The sequence below is a fragment of the Calliopsis andreniformis genome, chromosome 2, assembly GCF_051401765.1.
Source record: "Calliopsis andreniformis isolate RMS-2024a chromosome 2, iyCalAndr_principal, whole genome shotgun sequence".
NCBI lineage: Eukaryota > Metazoa > Arthropoda > Insecta > Hymenoptera > Andrenidae > Calliopsis > Calliopsis andreniformis.
Window position 1 is genome coordinate 8,724,871 of NC_135063.1, and position 24,954 is coordinate 8,749,824.

At 42.3% G+C, this 24,954-nt stretch overlaps 2 protein-coding genes across 4 annotated transcripts in view; one reads left to right on the forward strand and one right to left on the reverse strand.

The window, feature by feature from the left end:
- Positions 1–24,954, forward strand: part of LOC143188452 (UPF0489 protein C5orf22 homolog) — a 327,293-nt gene that overhangs the window by 126,091 nt on the left and 176,248 nt on the right. The window lies entirely within an intron of this gene.
- LOC143188453 (uncharacterized) lies at positions 2,124–24,545 on the reverse strand. Of its 3 annotated transcripts, none has more exons than XM_076392719.1 (3): positions 23,646–24,545; positions 12,668–12,799; positions 2,124–3,072 (listed from the first exon to the last, which is right to left on the reverse strand). In XM_076392719.1, exons 2-3 carry the CDS (start codon positions 12,699–12,701, stop codon positions 2,648–2,650), a joined length of 459 nt encoding a protein of 152 aa, XP_076248834.1. In that variant the 5' UTR covers positions 12,702–12,799; positions 23,646–24,545; the 3' UTR covers positions 2,124–2,647. The 3 variants fall into 3 exon arrangements, 2 of the variants coding, with proteins under 2 accessions (XP_076248834.1, XP_076248835.1); XR_013003524.1 differs by lacking the exon at positions 2,124–3,072 and adding an exon at positions 12,285–12,394; XM_076392720.1 differs by lacking the exons at positions 12,668–12,799; positions 23,646–24,545 and adding an exon at positions 8,957–9,614.

Sequence of the window (24,954 nt, forward strand, 5' to 3'; positions counted from 1 at the left end):
TGATACTCTTTTGGCAGTTAATTATTTATTTAATGTTATTGTAATCTTTCGGGGAAATAGTTCAGGTGATGCAAGTAGTATAGGCAGCTGTGTGAAACGACAGCCATAAGTAGAATTATAGTTTCCAGGTTCCGCGAGAATCAGCCAGTAAGTAGAATCAGCCCAAGTTTATTCACAGTCAGACTCTAACAAGTACGCTCATACCTCTAGTTTATAACTACAGTTCAACGTGTATAAGATAATTTGCTCAAAGTTTTCAGAAGCTTTTATAGCCAAGAATTTAATAAATTTATTATTTGCAGATAATTGCTACTAATTACTCGAATAGTATACATTGATATTTCATGAATGCTTGTTCACAAGAAAAGTGGAACTAAAGATATCTGATTCATTATGACTACTAGTACATAAAAAATGGAAAATTAATTTTTTTTAAATTATTACACTTTTTAACGACCACTTTTAGTGCATCTTTACTAGATTCTTTACTCTATTTATACTTACATATAATAGTATAGTATGAAATTTCTGTATGAATTTCTTCTTTGTTACATCGAGAAACACATAAGCAATTATCAAGTATCATTACAGTATATTACTCCGTGTCATACTTAATTTTTGTAAATCAATCAACGTGTGTAGATAGGCGAGAAGTTTCTGCTTCCATTCAGAGTGATTCGCGATGCGTTAAATAAATGGTCACAAGAGAAAAAGATAAAAATTAACGAAGGCGGGATTTCCAACAGCAAAACACGCAAACGGTAGCTGTTTGAGCGACAGCATTTCAATCCAGAGCAGAGCAACAATTTTAAGAAAAATTAACTAGTCGCTTCCTGCAGTGGCTGTTATTATTTCTGCCACATTGTAATCTCGACGACCAGCGGGAAAATTCACAATCCGGTATTCCAAGAAACTGACGCTCCGATTGCGGAACAAACGAATGGTGAACTAGCATTGCTATGTTGTTACGATTATTATGACAAACAAATGATAATCTGTTGAAACAAGACTAATGTCACTTGGTATGGAATAATAATTCTCTGTGCATGGAATTAAGAAATGGTTATCCCAACTCGAGGGGAGCCCTGCCCTTTTTATACGCTATATGATTACTGTAACTACTTGCAAAGTGTTTATACAATCAACTATATAACTATATATAATTATATATTTTTCCTAATGTTATATTTTCACATGCCTTTAGCATTGTCTGTACATTATTTAAGCCACTGTATAGCAACTAAGGGTTATCGAATGAAATTATTTGAATTTATGTTTTAAAGACAATATTTAACAACAGACAAGAATATGGAAATTGACTATTTCGAAAATTTATTAACATTTTTCTTGCATCCCCGTCATTTTTCTTACGTTCTACTTTATTAGACGTCAATTTTGCATGCGGTTTTTTGAGGTTCAATTTCTAGAAGACTTAGGATATTATCAGTGGCAGATGTTTATTTGTCGACGACTCAGCCATGTTCAGCGATGCTCATTAGTATGAAATCGTTTTTGCTACCGACAACAGACGGATAATCTCGTACGATAAATACGATCCTGGCTTATGTTTCGCAATAAATAAATCAGTGGTTCGCGTGGAAACTGTGGATACGCGGGACGCGAATGCTGTTTGCAGCAGCCTCGATCTCGCGATACCGATTGGTAATCAAAAGTAATTGCATACGGGACTCTTTTCAGTTTGCTCGTTTCTGGCATGAGCTCCGCGTGATTGAATTTATAATAGCCTTTGATTCGTCGAACAGACACCGTTTGCAATTTCGCGTTGCATCTGTCGTGCCCACATCTTTTTCTAGTAAAATTTTTAACTATACCACGAATGATCCCTTGATAATCTTGATCGGCTGACATTTGAAATTAGAGAGGAAACGATGTTTCATTAGAATTATCTAATGACACTTTATTGTCCTTAATTGTAGCATTTACTGACTTTTAAATGTAGGCAATTACATAAAATTGTTGTAGTAAGAGAAATAATTTTCTCAGTGACTTGAAATCTCCAGATACTAACATTTTTATGTTCTTCTGTATTTCTATTGTTACATAAGTAATTCTACCATTAACAGTATTCAATTTATTGAATCTTCTTCTTATTAATTAATGCATGAACACATTTTGAATTGACATTAATAAACTCCATGCAGGGGAATAGACTGCACAAGCATAAAAAACATGGAGAAATTAAAGCTACCACGTGTAAGATAAGATAATTTGAGCGTGATGAAAATATTCCACTAATTTTCAAGAATATCATCTTTATACTACTTTGTAAGCAGTTTCTTGGATATAAAAAAGTACTCCAAAACCATCTTAAAATAATTCAATCACCATTACTTCTCAAGATTCATCGCAGGACCCTAAAAACCCTTGTCAAAAAGTATCGAAACACCCTCTAAATAATTCCACACGATTCAAACCAGTCAATCCTGCAATCTCCAGGCAACGACAAGCAATCTTTCCAACACAATCCCCAAGAGAAAGATCGAAAGCCCAGCCTGGCGCAGCTAAAAGCTGCTCACACGTTTCTCCTCTCTCACGTACGATCCAATCGCTAGCGCATCTCACGAGTAATTCGAGTCGATCATAATTCTCCTTCAGCCGGCGAGGCCAGGCCGTTTAAACAGCGCCGTTAACGAAAATTTAACGGCGAGTTAACGACGCGACACGCTGAGCCAGTAACCCATAAATGCGTGCACCAGGGGTTGGACGAGGCCGATACGCGAGAAAGAGAGTGGCCTGGAAGGCAGAGGAGCAGAAGGGAAACGAAACAAGAGGAGAGCAAGAGAGGAAGAGAGAGAAAGATAGAGCAGGGAGGGAGAAATCTGCGAGCGCCACCCTTTCGTATGCAAATTCTGAAACACCTGGAGGCAAAGGTCGCATGCAAATCAGCCCCGTGGCCATCTGATCGGGCCCCGACCGCGGCTCCCGCTGCAAACACGTGTTTTTTACAGCCTCCGAAAATCATGTCGGTAGCACGGTTTCCTTTTTCCTCCCCGCTCCTCGTCGTCGCGCGAGATTTCGACTGTCTCTTCATGCGATTAGTACGCGTTTCGCCTGTGGACAATTTGCCAGATAAATATCAATTTATAGACAGAGTTTACGGTAGGGTAGCAACGGCCATTATGCAGGGGGTGGTTTATCAAATTTTTCCCCTCGCTTGACTGCCGCTAATTCTCCTCTCTGTTTGACGAAAAAAATCCCCAGGAAATGGCAACGAACTCAACTGCACCGTTCGTTAGTCGACCATCGAGGCGATTAAATTTGCACGGATTTGCCATTTGATGCGTTCCTGCGTTTGATGTGGTGGAGAACTGCGTTTTTTTTTTTTGTTGGGAGATCGTTGGTATTTTTACTGTTGCTTAAAATTTGTTCGGTTTATTTATTCTTTTTTGACGGGAAAATCGATGTTTCGGCAGCTAGAAATACATAGTAATCCTGCTATTCCCAACTGACGATGATACTTTATCGTGATGTAGGTGAATCAATACTAGATAAAGTGAGTAAAAAATTCAATTCTTTTTCGATATCTGACTGAAAGTTTTATAATCGTAACACAATTATAGATCAATCGAGCTTTTTTACTATATTTAAAATTGTTGTTGGTAGCTACCAATAAGCTCATGTCGAGAAAGTACTGCAATCGTCTCGGCAGACTTTGGGAAGAAGAGGGAGATAATTTAGTGGTTTTATTCCATGTCGCGCAAGAGAAACACGAATTCAAGGTGAGAATTAATGACCAGTAATTTTCCGTGATCGAAGATAAGCCCGTCGATCCTCCGTTATAATTGATCAACGATTGATCGCCGTGAACGCGGAATCATCTATTTAGATGATGCATTCGAGTCGTGCTCGAGTCGCGGAACTAGTAGGACGGCCTGTTTATTATTCACGCGACCGTATCTTCGATTTTTCTCCTTTCGTCGTCGGTCATTCGAAATTCATCGACTAAGGCTCGAAGACAGCACTTTTTAGGCAGCAACCGTGGCGTCTAACAAATCAGTGCGCGATTAATTATGGAGATTACCCGAGCTAGTAGGCACGAAGTAAATTACTCGTTGGAAATAAGAAGCAGTACCAGTTTGAAGTTGAAACAAAAAGGGGAGGGGAATAAATTGACTTGCGGAATAAATTCCTAAGCTATCATGAAGAAACTGTCTTCGATCTCTGTGCGATATTTTGCACCGTTCCAGTTCATATTAACTGGAAATGTAAATTTAGTACATTTTCAAAGAGCAATGGATAATACGTTTACCATTGCAATCATATTTTGTATTCTTAGCAGAATTATTTACAGCAACTCAACTAATTCGTATATGAGAATTTAAATTCATGTTTTTTCACATTTTCACAATATTTTATGTTAAAGTTGAGGAAACTAGGCGAAAGTTGAATACTAAAGTTCGTAAGAAGATAAAATCCATGGTAATAATTTCTATAATTAAATAATACTCTGAATACACCAAAGTCTAAATTCCTGGGAATTATTTTCATCTAGAAAATCTAGGTTCGTTTTCCATTCTTTACAACTTGGAATTATCATTACTTTTGTTATTCCAATAATTGTCGATATTACCTTCAAATTCTTGCAAAAGGAAAATAAATCGAGAATGACGCATATAAATGAAACTTGCGTAAAGACTAGGACAATGTAAACCGCATCCCTCGTTAAATGTACACGTATTCTCCTCGCTACAAAAGATTCATAAAACTCGAATTTAGTGGCCCTTACTTAGAACATTTTCAAGCTTCCGTTTCGCACCGCCCCCCAGAAAAACAGACGACACAGAATGTACGACATGCGCAGGGTGGTCTCGCGACGAGGAATCTTTCCAATTACCCCCTTTTAATTGCCCGTTTCGCGGGCATTCCTCGTCCCATTGCGAAGGCGCGTTCATTTCATATGCAGGCATTTCGAATGCAAATACACGTCCGGCAGACATATTAATTCCTGACATCTTTCCACCACCTGAAGGGGCGAAACTCGGGACTTTTTGTCCCTGGCCACAGGCGCTGGAGGAAGGTAAAAAGAAGACGTGGACGTCGCGACGTTGTACCGTGCCCTCCACCGCTCCGTACGCGGCCCTGCTTTCTAATTATTCCCTTCGTTAACGACCCCTGGGCCCCTTAATTGGCCGACGTGACGATACAAATCGTAGTTTCTTCCATACATATGTATGCGCGATGTAAATCGGAGTAAACGCCGCGATATGAGCCAGGCCCTGCTTGGATAAAGACGTCACTCGAGGGGGGCTGAGGGTACCCTCGCGAGAACTCGTTAATTATGCGCGAGACGCGCGCGTGTCGATTTTTCTACTGTCTTCGAAGACTCGGAGAGCCTCGTTGCTCGGTTCTTCAACTCTTTCGAGCGAAAGATTGGCTGCTTGAGACGTGTAGCAAAATTAATTGGCAAGATACTGTCTCGGTGCTCGAACAAGGAAGATTTGAGATTGTGAAACTGTTGCAACTTTTTGGTTGAAAATAAAGAAAGCGGAATTGATCTATCTTGTCTGGCAAATGCATTTTCCCTCGTGCAACGAAGTTCTTGTTTTTCCCTGCGCGAGAACTGGCGAGGGTCAGACACGGCTGATAGACACGAATTAGACTAAAATACAGTTCGAAGTTCGGCAAGTTCGACCCTCCTTGGCAATTATTGATCTGATAATAGTTGTGGAGAAGGGGTAGGAGAACTGGTGCACACGATTCCCTTGGCTAAGTTTGTTACGTGCACGAAATGCACTTTCAAGTTTCCACCGGCTGCAAGCCTCTTTTCGACCGAAATACGCTTCTTGTCAGTTTGAATAATTAAAACGTCCGTCTGATCGCGTTGACGCATGTGCTTTCACTACTTAGGAGAAAAGATGTAGAAAAGATTGGCGTGGATAGAAACCGATCGTGAGAGATTAAAGAAGCATGTTGTCTTTGTAAAAAGTTTTATAGCGTTTGATGGGCGTTTTATTAGAAAGTCTGAACAGAATTATTTACCATAAAATTCTAATTGCAGTGTTTATTGTTTCTAATAAAACCAGTGAAATGGTATTCGTGAAAAATGAAAAGACATTAGTGAAGTTATTTTCTTCAAAGTTATGTGCTACAAATCACCAGCAAATAGACCACTTTTCGTGACTACTAATTCCGTTAATACAACTCTCGCTTTCTATTCTTTAAAAATGGTCTGAGCTATGTAGCTCACTTATTTCAATAATTGGAATATAATGGTTCGTGAAATTACTTAATTAGAAGTCTTTCCTGTGCTATTATAGTTTACTTCGTGATAGTTTAATCAAGTAAGGTACTCATAGAAAAACAGCTTACTGGAAATTAATAGAGCCTTCATTCTTATCTCCGAGATCAAAATGGCTTCTGATTACACGCTATGAAACAGTGTTATGATATAGGTTGTAATGATAAAAGCTTTCCTACAGGTTCAAATAAACACTTGCTTCACAAATGAAATACTGATACGATTTTCAATTCCTATGTAACTTATATCTTCTACTGATACCACGAATACTTTTCAGTCTATAAAAATAAGTAGTAGACACGAAAAAACACTTTTGACTCATATTCTTCATATTTCAGAAAACTAACAAAAGAGAATGATCCATCACCTAAACGAGCCAAAATCTATCCAATTCTTATATTTCCCATTTCTCCATATCCAACTGTAAATTGAGAATATCTCCTGAGCCGAATCTAAAAGTTTCTTTCACCTCAAAATTTCTGAGCCTCCTCTCCTATCTCCTCCCAAGCTTTCACGACTTGAAATCAATTACAAACTTAAAGGATACACGAAACTACTATTTATACAACTTGACTTTATCTCCAGTTAAAGTCAACGATCACAAAACGAAAAAACAGCTCCAAAAGACTCAGATTATAAACGAGCTTATATCGAGACAGAACGTTATTGACGCAGTGGCGATTCATAAATCGGCCACAGCGGCGAGTACAGTTACACAGGGCTGGCTAACAAATCAATTTTTGTCGTCGAATGACACTTTTGCACCGATCTGCGTGAAACGTCTCGTAACATTATTATTCCTCCCCGATTCCTTGGGGGCCCATACGCGTTTATCGCCGTTGCGTGCGCCAGTGCCACATGACGCCCAGGAATTTTTTAATGGTGTCCCATTGCGCGGAGGTTCGTTAAATTTCACGGAGAAATATGGCTCGTTCTTGCGTGCGCGCCATCCTCGACCGTAAAGACGCGGTCGGACCTTAAATTTTTCCTAATAAGGGGCCCGGCTATCGGTGTCCACTATCGTGCCCTCTCGCTATTGTCCCGTTAAGACGCCGTAATCGGGGCCCCGTTCGAGATAACACGCGTAATTAATTATCCAAGCGCGAGAAGTTTATCCGCGGGGACAGTTACGAAGTGTGCTTTTAGGAACTCCTATCGATTTCTTCGACTCTTCGTTTCTCTCCTTTTTCGAGGTTCTATCGTCTCTGGCTGCGCGGGGCCCAATGACGGCGCTTTATCTTCGAAGAGTGAGTATTTAGGGCTCGTGATTGTGGAGAATTATTTGACGTAGTGGTGTATAACAGTGGTTGGAAGTTTGAGGATAAATTGAGAGAGTAATTTGTAGTGATATTTTTTTGAAATGAGGAAAGTTGGATTCTGTTTAGGTGACTGGGCTTGAGTTTTACTGGTGTATGTTAATTGAGGGTATAATATGTGTTAAATATAAGAGTGATCGTTTCTTTTGTGGTGTTGTAAGGGTATCCATCTGTTTCTTAATTATTTTATTCCTAGCTCACTTTTCTTCAAGAATTATTCTCTACTAAGTAAACCAAGCGACTTAAAACGCAGTCTATCCTTACAGAATAATTAATATTCCTTCAATCTCCCTACCACCTCTATATCCACGTATCACACGTGACAAAAGATCGAAACCAGCCAATGAAACGAAACAATCTACCTCATTCCAATCACGAGAGATCCTCAAGGCTCCTCATAAGAAGCTATAAATACCCTCGTCAATCCCATGCTAAAAATTGACGCCAGTTTTGAAAACAAGCGTCGAGCGGAAGCCGAATTCTATAAAGTGACGACAAGGAGATGACACTGAAGGTTCCCATCGTACTTTTTTTTATTTCGATTGGACCAGGGCTCACTCGAAATAAACATGGAGAACGTTAGATTAACGCATTCCACCGTCACGGCGTCCAAGGGGGAATTATCCAGCGGGCGTAAATCATGGCATTGAGACGCGAGGGCCGCTCATCGAGTCATTGGCCCCCGGTTTTATGACGACCACGCGGAACGTAAATCGTCCTCTTTATTGTAGCACGGTTCTGTTTGCGCGACGCGTCTGCCTGGCCTTTCGAAATCATGGCTCCTCGAGGAGCGAACCTGTCGCGGCAGTTCCTTGGCCCTAGCCCTCCCAAACCTGATTTTGAACGCTTCCAGTAATCAGTGTCATTATGCCTTCGAGCCCTTTCCTGACGAGCAGACACACTACTCTCTATTTTTAATTGGCGTTGAGAAATTTGAATTGCTAACTTCCTCACGGGCCTACGGGTATATTTAGTATCGATATGATTTAAATGTATAATGAGATTTGTTAACACTCCGCTGGTGTGATCATGATTATTCTACTTTCACTGGGGAACTATAAATACTCAAATTTAGTTACATTAGTATTTCAGCTTGTCTCTAGAATAAGTGCTTCGTAAGTTCTGTAAAGATTGTTCGATTGCTTTCAAATTTCATCATTCTGACGCTTGTGTCTAGTAAAGTTAAGTCTGATATATTTTTATTCTTGAAAGTTGGTAGTGGCTGGAGTGATTTCATGCTGCTAATGACTATCATATCTCGCAATATTAATATCACACTAGCTGAGGGTTAATTGACAGACCACGATGATTCGAACACGAAACCAGATCTCACAGTTTTTTAATTATCCCTCTCTCTAATTAATGATAAAGATCGTATCACCTTCAATTTCTTGCCAGTCACATTTCCAGTCGAATCAGTGACAACAAAGACGCGCTCCACCTCCTTTCCTCCCCTCTTCGTCTCTTTCGTATCTTTCTCTTCCTTTTTTTCCTGTTTTTCGAAACGACACCACGCACACGAGCGAGAGCCTCTAGCTTCAGCCCGTCACGTCGACGACTGGTGTGAGCGGCGAACCAACGTCCATAATTAATGATAATTGTTCAACTAGCTTGATGACTTTAATTAAAGGCAGTTCTGCAATTCCGCGCGTTGCCGGCGTGCGTACTCCCATTTTTCTTGTCTTTTTTTCCCCCCTCCACTGTGCACGCACTGTCCCTCCCCAGTGGACCCTAGTAGCCAGTTTTCCACGAGCCAGCTTTGAACATTTCAATTGTAGCAGCTATCTGGATGAGTCGAAAACAAGAGGCTTTTCATTCCTGTCTCTCTATAAGCTCATGACTTGAAGTTACTTAAGAAATTACGAAGTATATGACCTTCTACATGTTTCTAATAAACATACAGGATAATATAAAAAAATACAAATCTATTCTGTTCTCTAAAAATATTCTATAAATCTATTCTCTTACGTGCCTGTGATATATATTACAATTTTTAATACTATTATATCCTCATATCAACATAATGAATTACATATGGTTTGAAGATTGATTTCAGAATATATTTCGCTGTGTAATTGCCCATGGATCGCGTGAATTAACCCCTCTAACGATTTCTTCGGGGAGGCTCGTTAGAAGGCAACGCCGATCTCTTTACCCGCACGCCCTGTTATTTCCACGCGGCTTTTTCCCCCATCCCTCTGGTTTTGTTTTTCCACGAGCCATAGTGCTCGTCGATGATTCGTTAACAGGGAGGAATCCCTTACTGTTCATCCTGTAATTTTGTTGCCCTCCCCGACGCGCTTAATTCTTACCGACGTCGCGATTATCGGTTGCAGAACTGTTTCGCGATTGATGGTAGCCTCGGGGATGAGCGGTTAATGAATTAACTTGTTGCTGCTGATTCGATAACCGCGCTCTAGACACGTGCGGCTCAACGACCACTGTGCACGTAACTTTTCGGTAATTTCAAGCCGCGGAGTTGCCTTATGATTTTGTCCAGATGCAGGCCTCGGAACTCGAGGAGAACCTGTATTAACTAATTATTGATTGAAGGGGTATTCGATGGTAAATTCAATGAGTAAGCGTATTGAGAGTTGAATTGATTCACTTCGTGAGATGTGAAGTGGGAAGAGTAATGATGGAAATTTATGTTGCGCGAAAAATTCGTGATATGACTTCTTATAGAATTTGCATAAAGAGAATCAATGGGATTACTATAAATAATGGCTTCTAAGTCATAAAGCAGTGCTTATATCTATTTTCTCTTATATGTTTTGTAACAACTAATCAGTATTATTCAAAGAGTGGGATATAGATAGATCTAACTATAAAGAGAAAGTGTTTAACTAAAGAGAAGGTTTTGACTCGAGTTAATTAATAAAAAATTGAAAATCAACACCAAGTGCTGTTACCCTCGAACAATCCTCAGTAGATTATTCTTCATACTGAACAATGTATCACGCCAGCCTTGATATTTGGAGCATAATCTGCCACGGATGTGACTGGCCGTCACGAAGCGAGAGATTAAAACCACGCACGATTAAAAAGACCCCAAGCGACGAAAGAGATTATGGAGCCAGAAAAAAGTCCTGGGCCCGAAGTCCAGGCGTAAAAAGAACGCTATTCTGCCATGTAAACGCCTCGCCAATCACGTCACACGGTTGGCTGCTGATGCCACAGTGTCACAAAAGATAAGGCCCCACGACTTGGACGTTGAACATCCCCTGAACTGTTAACTCTCTACTTTTAAAACATATACTCTTTAGCGTCAATGCTCCCCACCTTGTCGCTGTACAAAGACTCCTTAAGATTCGGTTCATTTTCTCTTCTTCACTACCCTCTTTGACTCCACAAAACCGAGTCACCAACCCATAACCTGTTCTCAAGAACCTCTAAGCTTATACACGTCTGAGCTCCAAGTTTATCTATATCTCACTCTCTATAAGTTCATACGAATCTTACATCTGTGATTATAAGTCAAAACAGCCTATGTCACATTTTCAAAAAACTCGAGTGAAGCCTTAATTGACACCTAGAATATAAAATTAATATTTTGAGAAAGAAGAAGGACCATTAAAAGAATTTTTGCCTAAAAATACGGGTTCAAGAAGACCCAAGTCCACAAGGCATCGTTTATCCTTCTAGCCGCAGATATAGCGAACGCAGTAGTCGAACATCCAAGGAAGAAAGCAATGAAAGGTTGAAAAAAGGAGGCGACACAGAGCGCGTGAATGAAAAAGGGGAAGCAGCTAACCGGGTCAGCCGTTCTGGTGGTCCCCGACGTCGAAACGCTCAAGTTCGGAGTCCGACTTGTAAGTCAAAGTTATCGTCTGGCTTTTTTTTAGCGGTGCCCGCTGCAGCCGCGGCTCCTCCGTCGGATTCCTCTCCATCCGAGGGAGAACCCTTTTGCGCGGACGAGAGGAACGCCGCTCTCGGCCCTGCCATGTGTTTCGAATGAATTTACATGACGTCCCGGCGTGTAGCTATGTCACTTTTTGCGCGTGTGCGTGCGTACGTACGCGCACCACCGCCAGCATGTGGGCAGAGATTCCCTGCAGCGGCAGATGTTGGACCATCTTCCCGTGTGCCCCTCCGAGATACGAAACTCGCCATGATTATACCCTATCTAACCGCCGAGGGCAGGACCGTATCGTCTTGCTGGATTCCTCGGCGCCGAGGATCTACCTGATGACGTAACGAACCCATCCCCAGCAACCCTCGCCACGAATGCCGAGTCCCTTTTCGGCTTTCCCGTTTCTCGTCCTCTATTTTTCTTTCTTCGGCGATCGTGTGCTTGGATAGGGGCTCGTAGTGGACAGCGGAAGTGGGAGCATTGGGAGTTATTTCTGGTGTGTGATGATGCTGGTGGTTTGTGTTTGGGTTGAGGTTGCGGGGAGAGGAGGAATGTGGAGTAGAAGAGAATTGTAGATTTAGGGGAAAGTAGATTTTTCAATCCTCTTCGAATTATGAGCATTGGGTTTGTGGTATTCTAGTGCTTGTTTTGTTTCGAAATTGGAGCTAACGATGATAATTTATGTACACCCACTGTCGGAAGTGGATCACCTAATATTTCTAATTAAGTTTTTGTAGTGCAAACTGTATGTGGATAATTTAATTATTTAACCTTCAAGTGCACGGTTTGGGTCTGAGGAATCCATGAAGATTTAATTAAATATTAATAAGTTCGTATTTTTCGTGTGAATATAATTCTTAATGAAACTGTATTTATTAGTAGAATATAGACAAAGTGGTGGATCCCTGAAATTTTGCTCGTGCAATAGCAGGAGTATTTTCTACCCACACACTGAAGGGTTAAATCCTAGGAATTGTTAAATATTTATGACAGGTGCTTTTCCTATATTTCGATAGTTCGAATTAACTGTGTTCCTTAGTCGACGTTAAGTGCAAAGTAACTTGAACATTAAAATACTGTCCCAGAAAAACATAAGTGACAGTTAAAACTCTAGAGCATCTATCTTAAAATCAAAATATACTAGTATTGATATTTAGCTCTCTAATATCACTAATCAAAGTGCTACTGTTCACGTAATCAAAGCTCGAGACAATCAACTAAATTAAAATTCTTACTAACCACTGCACTGGGACCATGTCATATCAAGCTTCATGCACCGTCCCAAGTACACTCGAACTTTTCTGCCTCCCGAGAATTCTTACCGAGTAACTGCCACTAAGAAACATGCACACTTCCTAATCGGCATCACACCTGCAACAATCAAGAAAAACCATCGATTAGTACACGCTACCGTTGCAACGTTCGATACGCTACTGGTAGTGAAAGGGGGAACACTTTAATACGCTGTTATTTTCAGGTGAAACGGCATTCGAACGAGCGGCAACGAATTTTTCGCTTTGCGAGCGCGCTCGATCGCCTCCCTCCGAAAAATGCACGGAACGGGGCGGGAAAAAAAGAGAGGGTGATGTAAATACGCGAAAAGTTGGTCAACCGACCAGCGAAATTGTATCACCGATTATTCCGTGTATTTTTCGCCGAACTTCCCACGGATTCTCTTTCCTTTTTTTTCCCCCTTCGCTCTCGTCGATTTTTCTCTCTTTTTCCTGCAACCCCGTGTCGGACAGCAAACGAATAATTCCCTCCTTTCGAGGCACAGGAAATGAGCGTGCGGTTTCACCGTGCGCTCCCACTTAATAATAATTATTGTTATTCCGAGCTGGGATATCAATCATACGGATTTCGTGACTCAACCACGAATCACGGGGACAGCGCTACTGAGCGGCGTCGTTTTTAAACACCACCGACGTCACTTTCTGACGGACGTTAATGAACATCGACCCGCTAACGATACCAGTTGGAAATTATTCATGCTGGAGAACCTTTCGAGACCTGCTATCGAAGGGAATCGATATGGAGCTGCGTCGGGGGCGGCAGGAGTCAGGGGGTTGGAAGGAAATCGTGAATGTAGACGCTAAATGTTACACATTTTGGAGGAAAATTGGCGTGGGAATGTGAACATGAGGGGTAATGATGCTGAGGGGAATTTTCAATTTTCAATGGTTTACTGAAAGGGGAAGTTGCTTGCTTGAAATTGTTTCAAATTATAAGGAGTTGCGTTGATGATATGGTTGATGCAAATATTTCAAATGATTGATAATATATCATTTCAGTAAGTAGATTCAGTTACATTGGAGCAGACGTATATATTTGATTTGTGTAACAGATTTATGATTTATGATTTATAAAATTACATGGGAAGGAACAGAAAACTTCCTAGGAAATCCATCTAATCTTTCATTCTATGTAATTCGTTCATTGTCCCTTGAATTAATCCCATGAACCACAATTAACCGTCTTCCCCTTTCACTAAACCATAAATTAACTTAAAAAAAAAAATTCTAGAAAAAATAATCTCCACCACTGACTAAAAAAACACTGTACACTACGTACTATCATTAACCCAATATACTATATATAACCCCTATTAATACTAAACGCACACAAGTGATACGAAAACCATTGACGAAGAATAACCAGTTACCCCAAACTGCCTTCGCCAATCCACTCGAATCCAAGGAATTCGCCTACCACTCCCAGGCTCACGCGATTCTCCCCGCCAACTTCCGAAGAATTTTCGAAACGTGCAGGCCTCATCGAAATCAGCCGGTTGCGCGACGCGAGGCAAAATTACATCGGAGGACCCGTGGGCCAGTGGCCTTATCCTCCATCCTGGGCCCCGCTGCCTTGCCTCCACATCATCCTCCGCGTCTTGATGCGATTATAATGAACGCTCGGTTTACCGATAACCCAACCCCATCGCGGAGGAAAAAAATAAGACGATGCTTGGACCGAAAGGGCGTGCGAGAAGGGGGAGAGGGAGAGGGAGGGAGAGGGGGTAGCGGGGCCAGAGAGAAAAAAGAAAGGAGCAAAAGGGGGCACCGAGTCTCGGGCAATAATATGAGAAGGCGGGGCGGGCTGGAATACGTAATGCGCTAAGAGCGAAGCCGAAGCGCGTCTTGAACGGAGCATGAAATTGGATTTTCGGACGGGATCGATTTGCAGCAAAAAGGCTCGTTGCTCGTTGTTGCTGTTGCGTCGCGATGCGAGAGACAGAATTACGCCTGCCGCGGCGCGCACCACTGTTGCTAATTTGAATTCACTTCGAGACGATCGTCACGTCGAGATGGAAAAAAATTACTGACGGGGCGACGTTCCCTTTCGGCCTGTCCGAGGTTGACGCGCGAGACGAACTTCTCGAAGCCCGCGCCCTCATCCTGTGTCACGCTTCGAAGTTATTATCGTTCTTTTTAAAGGCGCGTCGTTCCCTTGATTTTTGGCCAGTCGAGTCTGACAGATTTCTTACCCCTGCTTTGTTAGTCTGTTTTCGGTGATTCATTAATGGGTTACGATCTTTGATTACTGTGAAAGGAACGCGCGAACAAGGCCAGCAAGAGCGTTACCCATTCCTTTAACTGTCTTAAGAATACGAGAAAATCGTTCGTGTGAAAGCGGTTTGGTTTAATGGATACAGAATTTACTACAGAACGGTTTCATTCGTCGTTTATGTAATTCGCGGGGCAGTAATTAAATACGAGGATAATACTAGTTTGTTCTAAACTACGGATACACCTATTAAAATACGAATGTCGTAATTAGTATAGAAACGTGAACGTAATAAATTCTTTAATTTACTAAAAACGTGTTGCTCACAGGATAAAGCTTCCACTATCCTTAATTGAGTAAGCAGACCCAAACTTTCAAAGTTTCAACGGATACTGTCATTGATCCCCGAAAGTGAATATTAAATAATAGTTCCAGTAAAGGATCCAAAGTCGACCGTGTATTTGGCCTGCGCCCAGAAGGCAGTTTTCCATAAATTTCAGTCGCATCAACCCTTTACCTGTTCCCCTTAGAATAAATATTACCAGGACGGATCTACCGCGTATTATATTATAATAGCGAGGGCATACTAATGGAATCTGGGAGCACGAAGGTTCGTCAGCATCGAGGACAGCCAGTCCGAGGGTACACAGATGGTTCTTAACCCTTCTGCGCGGAAATTTGCTCGTCCTCGTGTCGAAGACCTATGGGTCGGGGGCCTATTAATATTCCTTAGACAGCGAGAGGTCCCGTGAGAAAACTCTTTAAGGGTGTTTTTCCTTCGGCTCATTAGCATAAGGCCACGATCCTCTGCTTTCTCACGGACCCCACCGCGTCTACGCTCTCGATAAACAAATTTTCGGCACTTCGAACTTCGCTCTTTACCCCAAGCAAACAATCGCGCTGTTGCTGTTTAATAATTTCGTTCGACTAAATTGACTTAGAGCGATATTCGGGATGTTTCTGTAACTCGAGAATTAATTTACTAATTGGATCCTTGTTTATGTACCTACATACTTTCAGTATATGTATGTAGAAGAATATTTCTGGATAACTAGTAACGAATTCATTTACTTTCTTTCTAACTACATTTCACAATGAATTTTATGGTTATTTTTTAAATCTGGTAGAATTTTATAAATGTAAATAATAAAAAATTTACTCTTGTTTTACTAATGCATAGATTTAGTGCTGGATTCTGATTCAAAGTCGTTCGTTCAATGAACTACGGTTAACGGTTCTCAAAAACTACCCCACGCTGTCTTCGACCCTTCGCACGAGAAATTTTCATAAAATTCCCATAAATAAGCGCGTTCGAGGTATCCTTATTTATATACAATATTTATATGCCACGCATGACTGAAACGGCAGCCCTCGTAAAATTTGAGCATAGGTATCGAGCTACGTTTGCGGCTCGAAAGGGGTGAGAAGGAAGAATAGACGAAGGCTGCCTCGACACACCTGTGAAAGATCGAATACTTCGACCTTCGGTGATCTCGTTCGAGGAACGTCAACCCTGAAGGATCAGGAGGAGGATCGTATTCTGTTTCAAAAACGGCCAGGCTTTGTGCGAATGTTGCCACTTTGGCGATGACAATGCGACTGAAAATTAACCCTTGCTAGCGAAGGTAGTCTCGTAGAAATATTTTGGTAATTTCGGTTTAAGTAGCTACAGTGATTCATGTATCTATCTCTGGAAATTGAAAGCTGAGCTTGAGATAATACATTTTGTAAATTCGAAAATTTTTGGAAAACTCTATAGAGCACTGTATTTTGACGTGAGAAGTTTTTTGTAATCGCTTGAGTGATTGTTTGCCTTCTTACTATCTAATCTTCCCATTGAGATATGCATTTCGTTGAAAGCAAGCAGTGAATTTAATCAAGGAGATTCCACTATGTAGAAATAACTTGATAAAACTATATTGCACAATTGGGTATACTTACTCCAGATAAGTGCTCGAAAAAGTAAACCTTTTTTAAAAGACATATTCGGCTAAATTATTTCATTTATTTTCATAAATGTTCGTACCAAAAAAATGACTGAATACGTGATAATTATCTCATTAATTAAGCAATATTCAAAATTATCAGTGCAGGCTCAAGAACTTTAAATATATATTATCTTATACAAATTTTTGATAATTCTAAGAATATTCATTTTTATCGGTAATCTCTACTGCTGCGCTTCATAAACAGAAAAAGCGTAAAATTTCTGAATACTAATATATATAAATTACTTTTCATAATGGAATAGCAATAATTCCTCTTACTTATAGCCCACCGATTAAATTACAAAAATACCACAAGAAGGAAGGTTAGTATCACTCTTTTGATCTCTTTCTCTTCCCCATTCTTCGCTACGCCAAAACACGCAAAAAAATGAATCCCTCGTCCTAAAACGGCCCACGATCGATCGTTGAATCATCGTGCGAAATAGCCAAAAGATGTTAGGCTATTAGTCTAGTCGGACGCGCCTCGCTCACGCCTACCGTCCGTCTCTTTATCCACTTCGTAACGCAAAAATCACTTTTCAGCCGGCCAGCCCACGCAATAACGATCCCATTCGCTCCCCAAATCGTTCTTCAGATCGCCACTAAATTATCCAATAAAGTGCAACGCCGTTACTCTCGTCCAATACCCGTCACTGGTCATGCACGACAGCGTTCAGTCTTTCGCTCGTGGCTCAGAACGAACACGTCCCGTTTCCAAACGATTATCCCTCTTTCTCTGCCCCTCCCCCTCTTCCCTCTCCACAGAACCACCTAAAATATCCCTTCTGTTGGCAAGAACAGGCGGAGGGGACAGGGAAAACGGAAAAAAGAAATAAAAAGGAAGAAAGAAAGAGAAAAAAATATGAACGAAGGAAGAAAAAGTTAGCCTCGAAATCCATCGAGATGAAAAAGAAGGTTGAAGAGGGGGACGCGATCTCAGAGGAAAAGTTACGTGGAACATTTTTCCGGCTGGCGAATTTTTCGAAGCCCTCGAAGCTTCGCGGAGAGGGTGAGAGGGAGAGAGTGGAGGGTTCCCGTCGTCGCGAAATCGACGAGCAAATACTTAAGGCGTAACCTCGTTACGCCGGCAGCCAGTGGAAAAGCGAGAAAAATCCACTCGAGGCCGAGCTGGAGCGACGACGCTGCCGGCGGCGACGGCGCGGAAAACTCGCTTCCGGTCGTTCGACGTCCCTTCGACCGTTTCAAATGCGACGGGGTGGGGAGGACGCCGATACGCGCTGAAAAATGGGCACACGCGAATCGCGGCCGCAATTCTGCCCCTGGAACTGCGAGCGTACGACCAGGCGGAAAATTTCGTCGCGAACCAGGCGGAAAATTCGGCTGCTGAAGCGCGCACCTTTGAAAACCATCGAACGAATGACTTTGGGTACTTGGCGAGCCAAGTCTTCTTGGAAGACCTTAGACGTCATGTGGGAGAAGATTTGTGACTGGCCTGAAGTGGGATTGGAGCGAGATTTAAATTATAGGCGAATAGCTGAGACTTTGAGACTTTGATTGTCTGATGAAGATGGGTTAAGTTTGGGCTTAGATGCGAGATTAGACTTTTTGAGTCTAGAGAAGTTTAATCTTTGTCTGCTTCTGTAGAGAATTGGGTACTGTTTATTTTAAATAAAATACTTGGGAATTCTTGAAAAGTAACTTCGCTACTGTCTATAAAATTAGCATAAATTAAACACTGATTTTCTTTCTGCTTAATCAAGATTTAATTCTCCAAAATTGGAAGCCTCCAACATTTAACATAATAAAAATGACAGTCTTATGTAGATACTTAGGAAGGCAAAAAAATATGGTCTAGAAAAGACTGTTTTAAGTAAAAATATAGCTACAAAATTAGAAAAATGGACGAAATTCGCCTCAAGAAAAACGTTAAGAGCAATGTTGAACCCTAAAACGCAGTGACGTGACAGGATCCTTTGGAAGGATAAGCTTCCACGGGAACCTAGCATTATACGCTCTGACTCGAGCTAATTACTCCAATTCGAGCTAAAATGGTCTAAGACGCAAATGGATAGGCCCTGAGTCGGGGAGTAATTACCTAATTCGGCCAAGCGTAATTACCGTCGATTAGAGTGTCACTTTCGGGACATTTCTGAGGCAGCTGCAGGTGTTACGGATACCTTCCTATGCCACGGATGTCTGACTCAACGAGCCCTGTGTCTAAACAGTTCACGAGAAATCGTCAAGATCATTTAGCTTTGGGTCCAAAAATGCAACCACTGAAGCCATTCCTCGAATATACTCGGTGGTTGAACCGTGGAACGATTTTAGTGCACATGAAGAAGCTCTTTAAGCTCTCTTGTGCTTTGGCAAACTTAGAAAATAGAAAATTTATTTGGTAGCTTTGGGGAAGTTTCGAAGTTTCGTATTTAAGTGGGAATATGAAATAGAAGATTTGTTGCAAGCGATAGTGACACATGGATTTTTAAATTATAAATATCAGAATAATTTATTAGAGATAAGTTATTGAGATAATATTGAGATAAGTTTGACAAGCTCTGAATTCCTGATGCTAGATCACGTATTTATGGAGTAAAGTTATCCACTGGAAAAGTTAACATTATTTAATTTTAATTGAGCATGAAATATTAATTTGAGATTGTTATTCAACACATTAAGACTAATCTTTAGACTTACGGTAGACTAACAAGATACTGTTGCAATTTAGAATCTTATGTATCTTGTAAGCATGCTATTTTATATACTAATTATCTAAAATGAATAATATATGAGTTAACAGTTTATTTCTGCCTCGAGACTTTTTCTTCGTATCTCCACGACTTTCCTCACTCTCTCACACCTGTACCTTCCCTCTAAATTTCCATTTATTCAGCGCCTTGTCTATTAACATCTTCCTCCACGAAATTCCCCGTCAGTAGTAAATAAAATAAAATTTAAAACCCTAGTTCTACAAATACCCTAACAAAGGGAATATCCATTACACTTAGCCATCTTTACTCACGCGAACTACGCCAAAAAGACAGACTCTAAAAGAAGACCTCTCGTTAATGTGTCAACGATCACGAATACGCCTCAAACTTCAAAGGAACCACTCGAGAGTCCTCCACCACCAGAATATTAATACCCTCCCGTGGCAGGAATCAAAGTTCACCTCAGCTCCGTCTCGCCGTCGGCCAAACACGTCCGATCGCTCGAAAAAGTCGAAAAGCCTCGAAGGAGCAAAATTTCGCGGCTGCTTCGACGGTGGCTCCGGTAATCGAAAAGTTTCGTAAGACGGATTTTTTTCTCCGCGTCGGCGAGGGCGAGCCCGTCGTGGCCGAGGCCAAAGAAAAGCAGAGGTTTAGAATAAATCAAGTAGAAAGGCCGAGCGGGTCCAGGACTAGAAATATTCGGCGCTCGCTTTGTACGAGGCCGCTGCATAGGGCGGCCCTAAAGGAAGAAGAAAAACGAGCGACACGACCGGGCCGTAGAAGGACAGGGAGGCGAGCCAAGTTCCGAACAGGGAAGAAAGAGGGAGAGGCAGAGGAGGCAAAAGGAGAGGAGCGAGGCAGGCCACGTTACAGCAGCAACAACTGAAGATATCAATCAACGGGCGCATTGTGCTCAGGGATAATTTGACGCGCGGCTGAAAGGGCCAGATCTCGAATTCCACGATCGGATAATGGCCCCTATAAGGCCCCGAGGAGAGAGCCCAGAACCTCCGGGGTACCAGCGCCGTGCCGCAGAGAGCTCGTACGGGGAACCGTGGCGCGCGTTGCCGCGGCGTCGAGGGCCCAGCCTCCCTTGGACCGATTGTCTCGCCGGGGCTAAGCCTTTATTTTCGTCAGGACACATTGTCCCCGCGTTCCTCGAACGCATTACTCACGGGGACAGCGTAACGAATCGATCGCGTCGATTTCATTCACCGTGCTATCCGATATCTCGCGACGCTGAATTAAGTGCTTCGACCTGCAGACTTTTAAATCGAGTGCCTTGTCCGCGAGCGGCTTCCAGAGTGACTTTCGACGAGGACTGAACACGATTTTATGGGATTTTGAGAATTCTATTGTGCTCTTGGCGATGGGGAATTTTGAAGTTTGGTTTGGGGAGGAGGTGTTCCTTGATGGACTCTGGAGATGCTAGTGTTGAGTAGAGAGGGGTTGATTGAGACTTTTGAAGAGTTTCACTGAAGTCTTTGGCTTTTAATTGAGTGAATAGTCTTTGGGATGTGTTTACTTGAAGTTTGTGATTAATTTTCTAAAGTTGGAGTAGGTTATACTATTCTGAAGAGTTTCCAGATACTTATAAAAGTAATTAATTTAATCTTGTATCATGAGAAAGATTAAAAGCGAAAAAGTAGTTTAATGGTTGATATAAACTATAACTGTTCGAAAATTCGCTAAACAGAAATATACATCAAACAATTGCATAATCTACTTGCTCACGAACTACTACACTGTTGAACCATCTATCCACCATAACTGTGTAACAAAGTCCCACTTTCATCCCACATAACTTGTCAAAAACCTCTAAAATCACTTCCACATGCCAGAAACACTATATTCCAATAAAAAAAGTCATTTACTTTGAAATTCGTCTTCGAATTTGCATCTGCATCAACTAATCGTAAATAAAGCCTCCAGGTCTATCGTACCTAGGCACCCGACGGCCAAAGTCAACCCATCCTTCTCAAGGCGAAGTACCGCGGTTATTTTCATCCCAGCAATTCGAAATTCCCCCAGATTTCGTCTTTCACTCTATTTACGGAGCAAGATTTATGCGTCACTTCTCGAAGCACGAGAGGACTCGAAGTCTCGAAGGAAGTTTCAGGCTACGTGTTTCGAAACGTTGCATAGCGATGAGTTACAGAAGTTGGCGTTTTGACCAAGCGATAAAAAATCGTGCGTCAAGGCAGTTGCGCGAGATTGACGAGAGGAACTCGGACCGCATAAAATATTACACCGATATCCGTCTCTAACGACTTGATCGCGTGTGATTAATACCCCTCTCGATATTACCCTCAACGGGATCCACACCGTCAACCTTTTTCTCCTCCGTTCTATTGCGACAAGTTTTTCAACGAATCGACCACGACGAGTCTCCATTTCACGCAGCCGACTCTAGAACCTACTAGAACCAGACTACTCGGAATTAATCGCCACTATCGGTGAAATGCTCCTTTTCACCCAGCCAACGCGACGCAAGGATTAATGTCCGATGCTATCGTCTCGTGGGCGAGACTCACCCTCGCAGTTGCACACCTCTGAGGGCCAGAGTTTCCAGAATCTGGGAGCAGGTAGTCGCACGTGGCCCCCTCGAAACCAGCAGACACGGTTTTCCCTCGGCTCCGTGGCCAGAGGCTGAATAGAACACTTGACTCGGCGATTCTGTCGAATGCAGGATTAAGAGGCCGAGAAGAGCGCGTTTCCAGGCTGGCTGTCGCCGTTTCGACGGATACAATGCCACCCCGAGGGCGCCGTTACCTGAACACCCGAGGAGCACGTGCTCCTCTTTTTGTTCGATACGACGAAATTTTTCGACCACGGACCTGCTAGCTACGCGCGAGACACCCAGACCGCTCTACAGGTGGATTCTTCTCAGTCCGAACTTCAGAACCGAGATCCGCCTGTTTGTCTAACAGGTGGATCTATTTCACCAACAATTACACTTTGGAAACTGTTTGCTGTGTCCATCGAGGTTAAGACCTGTCGAAACGTCAAAAAGCTTCGGGATGGGCTGATGTGGTTCATATAAACTAAGTTGGGGAGCCAAAGTCGAAGACCTCTTTGGTCGCGGGTTTGAAGAGATTGCGAAAAGTTTGGAGATTCGATGCTTCAGTTAGAGAGCATTGTGTGTATTTAGAGACTGATGGAACACTAGGTGTGTTTTGTGTTCTATTGTTCAGGTGGTGGACATGTGTCTAAGTTTTTCTCCATCGACTACTCAGATGAAGTTCTTTCTGAAAATCAGTTGGAGAAATCGTTTGAGTTTTTAATGTGTATAGATTTGGCTGAACTAGTTCACTCTATTTGAGAAGCTTCTTGGTTTCATACTTGGGAATGAAGTCGTGGTCCTTAGTTTAGAAAAGTTGATGAAATTTAGGAAAAATTAGATACTTGAATCTATAAATTCTGATCAACGAATGAGTTGCTCTTGGTGTATTTGAAGATTGGTAAAGACTCTAGCTCATCACAAGTCCTATTTATCACTCGACCAGTGGCTATCCAGTATTTGCTTATCTATAATTATACCTACTATCACTGGAATAAATTTCCTTTTACAAAATACTACAAAGTTTTCAAGTTTTCCTGCATCATTCTTCATAATCGAATTGCAGAAGCAGACGACCAAGAATGTACAGTTACCAAAGTGACGGAAGACTGTGCATCACCGACGTCGCACTTCAATAATTTCATAAATAGTTGAGCCAGTCCTCAATCCTGTTGAACGTATTATGAAGTACTGAAGTTCGAAGAGTCACGGAAGGCTTAATCGAGAACTAAAATAGAATCACGTTCACTTCCTAATATTTCACTTGTGAAGAACAATACCAATGAAGAAAAGTAAAAGTATGAGAAATATTATAAATTCTCATGATATAGCTGAACCTAACAGTCCCTTGAAGAATATATTATACCATGATAGTGTATGGATAATCAAAGGAAAGGAAAGTCTGTTGAAATGCAGGGATACCAATGTCGTTTCACCATTATATCGAGGGAAATTTCGGGCTTTTCAATCGACTTTATTAAAACAACGTGTCTTACCTCACTCGTTCCTTGACGACTCGTCGAGATCTCGCCGAGCAAAAGAGCCGTCGGCTGCCAACACAAGCGTAACATTTTCTTCGTTCGGCTCTCTTAGCGACGATACGATTTTTCCCCCCACTTTAGCACACATTTCCGTTCCCTTTTTCGCTTTCATTCATTTTTCCCCTTAATATACTTCCTACACTTTCCCGCACTCGCAGCGATTAGGTGCAAAATTCGTTCAGTTCTTCGGAACGTAGTCAATCTTCAGCGTTCGTCGTGTTACATAACGAGCGAAAACGGCACCACATAGCTGATGAGCAACCGAGGGGATCAGTTTCGAGCTTCACCGAGGGCAATTCTCAATCTCTGCGAACGATTCGTCGTATCGTTTCCACCTCTGCGAAGAGAAGCGAACGCAGGATCCAGGCGAGATCGTTCACGCGATTCGGAGCACCACGTGGCTCGACACGATGTCGCACAAACCGTTTCAACGATCCCTATGTCCTCCCTACGGACCCACTACGTCGTGACTTCACTGGCGAAGTTCGATCAACGAACGAAATTCCTCGGCTCAGCGAACGCTGATCGAAACCCGAGGCGAACCTCGGAGACCATCTTCAATTGATGAACTTCTCAACATCCGATTCCATCTCTCGAGCTCCTCGTGGCTCAAAGTGCTTCAGCGACGATCAGCCCCGGTGATTTCAACCGGGGGCATCGTTCCCTCCGCAAGATCTCGTCGAACATCTGTTAGCTTGAGCCTGGGCTAGACCGACGTCAATGTTCCTCCAAGATTCTTCCATCATCGACTATGTTCTTCTCAGATTAAAAGGATTCAATCTGATTCAAGTTTCAATCTTTCGGTATCTCGTCCTCCAAATTGAGTAGAGTATTTGTCGGTTCTAGCAGGTGTGAGATTCACGTTGCTATTTCTTGGATAAATTCTTCCTCAGCGTTTCAGTGTAGCTGGTCGACGAGGTCTCAGGACCAAGGTGGTCCGGGATCATCGAACGATCAGGCAAATCCATCTCGAACGGTGAGTCTTTGGGTGTACTAGATGCGGTGATTATTGCGTCGCGTCCAGGAAGGGACAGCAGAGGGACGAGTAGATGAAGAGACTGCCCAGGAAGGTTCACACTGCCCGGCGGTCTGATCGCTGACGACTGAACGCCGTGGTAGCGTTTCACCGCGTAGTAAGCCGGCTCTCACCCCGCCATCGGCCTCTCTTTCTCTGCCGCTGCGAGAGGAGTGAGCGAGAGCTGAGCGATCGGGAGGAACGGAGAAAGAGTGACAGAGAGATCGTGAGAGCAAGAGAGAGCGAGAG

Coding starts and splice junctions, on each gene's coding strand:
- LOC143188453 (XM_076392719.1), bottom strand. CDS start 12,701: ATGAAGCTTGATATGACATGGTCCCAGTGCAGTG. Junction 3,073..12,667: donor GACATGGTCCCAGTGCAGTG/GTTAGTAAGAAT, acceptor AATTGTCCACAG/GCGAAACGCGTACTAATCGC.